We start from the raw sequence: 5,957 nt of genomic DNA, 5'->3' as shown, positions 1-5,957 counted from the left end.
TGAATCTGAAATAGCAGAGCATGTACTGTAAGACAAGTTGCAGTCAGCAGCATTATTTAAAGAAACCGCTCCCCGAATGTTGTTTTATTTTTGCCATCGCCTTCTTCCCACTTGCAGACCCTGATAACTCCATGGGTTATCTTTGTCTCCACATATCAGCCTTTTTACACGTGGCACAATTTCCGCTCAGGCTTTTTTAACGACACTGAAATGAGCAGGGAAATGCATTAGCTGTTTTTCTCTACCTGGCAGGGTGTCATTTGCACTGATGTTGGTCTCCTATTCTGACAACAAATAAGAGACTGTGCATCCTGTTCTGTGTGTATTCTTAGCTGAGGGCAGGTGAGTGTCTTCCTCTCTGGTTCCCTTCTGACACTTTTCAAGCAAGTCAAAGCTATTTAAAAGTCATCTCACTGTGAGAAGTAACAAAAGCTCAATGACAGACCAAGGCCTTATTCAAAATTCAATTTTTTGTGCTTTCTCTCTCCAACAATGGAACACATTATTTTTCTCCACGCTTGTTTGGAGAGCTCCAGCGAGGAAATGGCATGCTTTTGTTAATAAGTGTCTCTCTGTTTTTGCTGAGAGAAGATGATTGAACAGCTTATGTAGGTCACATTGTATTAATCTAGCTGGCTATCCTGCTAAATGCGCTCTAAATCAAACATGCCATATTAAAATCCAGTTCATTGCTCATTTGCTTAATAATGCAGTGTTGCTGCACTGAAAATGACTTCTCAGCCACTGAAATAGCAATCCTAGTGCTTTTGCACTTAGGTATTAAATTAGTGGTCTGGATTATAACACTACAAATGAGACATGCTTGATACCAATCTGACAGAACAGTTCAAACACCATGCAAGCTGAATATTTATCAGTCACAGTTTATTTCAGACACAGGACCCTTTCATCACTTAGCTGTAATGAGATCTGTGTGCTTTCTAATAATTAATAAACTAGATGATCTCCAAATCATTCAGAGCGAGATGTAAACGCTATCAATTATCTGTCTGGGTGATTCTGCAATCTTAAGCAAACTAGAAATTTCACAAGACAGACAAGCTTAATGGGATACGGAGACACGGCCAGGGTACACATGAATGTTTTATAACAATGTGAGACTTTAGATTGGATCATTGAGATGCCTGCTTCTCTACTGGATGAAGATTCTGGAGACCGAGGCAGGCGGCTCGCCAAAGCGCAATAAATCCACCTGCTGTCACTGGAGCAGAATGACGGGCTCAGTGTGACATTTCAACACGTATTATATCTCCAACTCTGCAGTATCTTCATACGATCCGCTCGTGATGAGCTATTGTGAACACTGCTGGGCTACATGATGTTGGACAGCAAGTTTGAGGCCGTTTTGATGTGAACAGTCAAGCAGAACAATAAATCCCTTCCGGGCTGTGTAGAAATAAAAAAAGTGCATGGATGAGTTGCTCAGCGATGGATTTATATCAAAGGAAGATATTGCTGCAAGGTGCAGCAAGCGGCCAATGCTGATGTTTTTTGATCAGATGATTAGAGCTGTCTACCACTTGAGATTTGCTTTGAGGAGGTAAATGTGGTTCCTGAGATTACAGGGGTCAAAACGGAGCTTCTGTCTCTTTGCTGCACATTTGCACATGCATGTGTCTTCGCAAGACAAAGAGAGAGACTGAAATAGAGGGAAAGTGTGAGTGTGTTTGCGCATGCATTAAAAAGACAAGAGAGAGGTCCTTGAGGCAACCTGCACATCTTTTATCACATCTTTAATTAATTGAAGCCCATAATAGAAGCTGGTGCAATTCCACTGAATAGACACAGTTGAATATAAAACAGGCAGCAATGCAGAGATACTCTTATGTATCTTTCCGTCTTTTTAGCAACCCTGCCCTGCCATTTCACTGTCATCTGCTTATACAACAAGTCTGCGGGTACTGTCAGTCTTTGCTTTTCAGGTTGAAATACAATGGCATGCAGGGAAAGGCTTGTTGCTGTAAGTTGAGTGATTGATGCTTACTTTCGTCTCTTCCTCCACCTACTTTCTACAGGTGTTGTCTCTGAGGGTCTACCGTAAAACCACCATGGCCCTCTCATGGTTCTCCAGACTCGCCCTGATCATCCTGACCTGCATCCCTCGACCATCTCTGGGGTGCCCCTCCGGCTGCCGCTGCTACAGCCTCACGGTGGAGTGCGGATCACTTGGGCTCAAAGAAATCCCACAGGGTGTCCCCTCTGTCACTGAAGTGAGTTGCCCCCCATCCCCAACCCCTCCACCTCCCACATCAGTGGTTTTGTGTCAGTTGACTCCCTCTCTGATCCATTCTTATTACCCTGAAATGATTGTGGTTAATCAATTCGCCGTGACCCTCTTTGATGTAAGCCTGAGGGAGGGGCTGCACTGTTGGCTGTGTAATTATTCATTCTTGCTCAGAAAGTGACTCTTGCACATCCTCTGATCATCTGTTGAGAAGACGTTTAACATTACACCGTCTTTTCCTCTTGGGTTCGGGCCCCCCAACATTACTGCAGCTCATGAATATTAATGAAAAGCATGTCCCGGATAAATTGTTCCATTAACCTCAATCAGCAGGTCTATCTCGCCGATCATGCTTTACCTCATGGCCTGTGTTTGCTTCTTTGACAACATCACCAATGAATGCACATTACCAATCATGCAAACATCCATGCATTATGGATCAAACACACTCTCTTGTGTAGCTCCAATCATTCAAAAACATGTTTTGCTTGAAGATGTTTGCCGAAGGCCTGTGATTTGTGCAGCATCTGGCAAAGGAACTGAACCACTGAAAAGGGAAAAATGCTGCGCAACACACATTGTCAGTCATTAATATCATGATCTTCAACTAGCTCATTCCACATTGTTTGTATTGCCTACATTAACATATATCCAAAGCTCTGCACAGCCCGGTGAGTGCAGATAGCTCTAAAGGTGGCTCCGTTGTTAACATAATCTCTCCTCATGGTTAATACATTTTTCTACCCAGTGTGCACAGCACAGCAACAGGCCACGCTCACTTTCTTGTACAAAAAAAAATCAAACATCTCATCCCCTCCTCTGTGTCTCTAATGCAATTAATTTGTGACCATTCTACTAATTGAATTTGTCCTGTTTCTCCCTACAGACCATCTTCCTCCAGGACAACGCTATAGTGCAGATCCGTCTTCAGGATCTGACTCGGCTGGGCAGCCTCCATTACCTCTACCTTCAGAATAACAGCATCTCAGCCCTGGAGCCTGGGGCGTTCCTCAGTCAGGGGCAGCTGCTAGAACTGGCCCTCAATGGCAACCTCATCCACCTGATCACCCCAGACATGTTTCGGGGTCTAGAGCACCTCCGGATCCTGTACCTCGCCGGGAACCAGATCACTCGAGTGCAGGACTACACCTTCAGGGGACTGCAGGTTGGCAAGCTGACATAAAGGAATGGATGGACAGCAATGTTTAATGGTTTAATGCTATTTTTGTTCCAAAAACATTCAGCCTAATCCTCTTTGGTAAAGTGAAAAAAGGTTAGCGCTTGCCAACAAACCTAAAGCTATTACAATATGTGATGCCTTTTTTCGGATTATAAAGAATGATGTCGGCAACTGTACTACTATTCATGACAACTTGTCTGACTAATCTGTACCATACAGTAATACAGTACAGACTGTGGAATTGAGTCATCCTATCCTTACATTTGACATTTCTTTCCCTCCTCCTTTAACCTGCACATTTTCATTCCCCCGCCTGTCTTTTTGCTGTCTGCAGCGTCTGCAGGAACTCCACCTGCAGGAAAACAGCATAGAGCTGCTGGCGGAGCAATCTCTGTCTGGCTTGTCATCTCTGGCCCTGCTCGACCTCAGCAGAAATCACCTCCGCACCCTGGGAGCCTCGTCCCTCAAACCACTCGTCAGCCTGCAGGTACTCCGTGTCACAGGTAAGCACATTGAGCAAATAATTCCTAGACAACATTATGTTGTACTGTAGTATGTCATAATCCTCCAAGACTTAACTGAAGTCAAAGTGCTTTGAAAAATGCTTCCATACCACAATTTTAAAGAACTGACACTGCCAGAATGCACAGCCACAACCAACAGACTCATGTCAATGAAAATTAAGTGCCCTTAAACATATTTTACATATCAAACGGTTTCACCCAACCATAAACCTTAAATGAGAAAAAAAAATCCCTCAAAGACACAATTTCAGAAGAATAAATTGCCTTTGAAAAAGGACCTCTTATCCAGAAAAATAATACAATAAATTATCATAAGAAAAATAGATTTGTTTACCAAGCAATATCACTTCAGCTCTCTTCAGCTCTCTTCTATCCAATCACACTGTCTTCATCAACAGTTTTTAGCAGTAGGAGTTTGCTCAGTTTTTTTTCTGAGCACTTTAAGGTTGCTTTCAAAGGGGTCCATTCTTGATGATGCATACAGCTGTTGAAAAAACTATACACTTGATTTACCAGTTCCCTTTTTCTGCTTCCATTCCTCACCTCCAGAGAACCCATGGCGCTGTGATTGTGCTCTGGGCTGGCTAAGAACCTGGATCAGAGAAGACGGACAGCGCCTGTTGAGCTCTGCTGAACAGCGTCGGCTGATGTGCTCTGAACCCCCTCGCCTCTCCCACCTCAGCCTGGTGGAGGTGGCTCCCAACAGCCTGGTCTGCATCCCCCCTGTAGTGCAGCTCGAGCCCAGCCACCTGACTGTGCGACTAGGTGAGAGCCTCCGCGTCTCCTGCCAGGCCTCGGGATACCCTCAGCCTCAGGTGACGTGGAAAAAGTCCTCCCATGGCAAGCCCCAGTTATCACCTCGAGGCTTGGTTCAAGAGCTGGGACCCAATGGTGAGCTCTTCAGGCCTGGTGCTGGAGGTGTGGTGACAGCTCTGCCCAGCAGTGGAGGGATCAAGGTCGGAGGTGTTGGAGGAATCCAGGGGCTTGTGCGTGGGGCTGAGGAGGGTGGCGAGAGGGACAGCTTTGATCCGGACATGGGCAGCGGCATGCTGTTTCTCAGCAATGTGACTGTAGCGCATGCTGGGCGCTACGAGTGCGAAGCCTGGAACCCCGGTGGTGTAGCTAGAGTTACCTTTCATCTGGCTGTCAACATGTCCTCTTCCTCATACTCATCCCAATTCTGGCCTCGTTTGAACACGCACCCCTTTGTTTCCTCTTCATCTAACTCCTTCTATCAGCCGGAAGTTCTGGATGTTAGCCAGGAGCCACTTTATGAACAGGACAGCATGGACTTCAGTGCTCTGGGCCCTGCTACGCAGACCGCCATTGCTGTTGGCATCTCTTTGCTGGCGCTCACCGCCATTCTTCTCTTGATTATGATCTACACTCGTCATCAGCAGTACCGCAAAGAAGATGGCGGCTCCTACTGCACCAGCAAGGAAGAGAGCATCCTCTATGTGAATGACTACTCTGATGGGCCCACCACCTTTGCGCAGCTGGAAGAGTATCGTGACGATCACGGCCACGAGATGTACGTACTTAACAGAACCAAGCCCGTCCTGAGCTCCACTTCATCCAGGTGTCCCATGATGAGTGGGTTCGTCCAGCATGGTATGAAGGAGGCTCTCCTGGACCACGAAATGGTGCAGACACTGACCAGATCGGGAGGAATGGGGCTTCGCAGAAACCCAGCAGACGGAGGAGAGGGACCGCTAACAACAGACCCAGAGGAGCTCTTCCTCAGTCAGAGTCTCCTCTTCGGATCACAGGTTGCCTACGAGATCCACTGCTAAGGGGTTTTAATTGTGTTCTTACATAAAACAATATGTTGATGGACTTAATTAAAGACATTAAAGGAGATCACCTTGGTGAATGATTTGAATCAGATTGCTTCAGATTATTATGTGGTCTTCAAAAGAGGGGAAAGCGTCAGTTAGTTGTTGCTGGGAAACCTGGATCACAATCAGCATCTCAGAGATCTTCATCTGAATGATTGACATTAAGATGG

At 45.8% G+C, this 5,957-nt stretch overlaps 1 protein-coding gene across 1 annotated transcript; it reads left to right on the top strand.

Annotated features, from left to right (window-relative positions):
• Positions 1 to 2,044: 2,044 nt before the first annotated feature.
• On the top strand, positions 2,045 to 5,742 carry lrrc24 (leucine rich repeat containing 24). Its single transcript, XM_035671305.1, has 4 exons — positions 2,045 to 2,231; positions 3,132 to 3,410; positions 3,760 to 3,928; positions 4,499 to 5,742. The coding sequence occupies exons 1-4, from the start codon at positions 2,070 to 2,072 to the stop codon at positions 5,740 to 5,742; spliced, it is 1,854 nt and encodes a 617-aa protein (XP_035527198.1). The 5' UTR covers positions 2,045 to 2,069.
• The last annotated feature ends 215 nt before the right edge of the window (positions 5,743 to 5,957 follow it).

The sequence above is a fragment of the Morone saxatilis genome, unplaced genomic scaffold, assembly GCF_004916995.1.
Source record: "Morone saxatilis isolate NCDOM2014 unplaced genomic scaffold, NCSU_SB_2.0 Contig23, whole genome shotgun sequence".
Classification (NCBI taxonomy): Eukaryota; Metazoa; Chordata; class Actinopteri; family Moronidae; genus Morone; species Morone saxatilis.
This window is presented reverse-complemented; position numbering and strand designations above follow the sequence as displayed.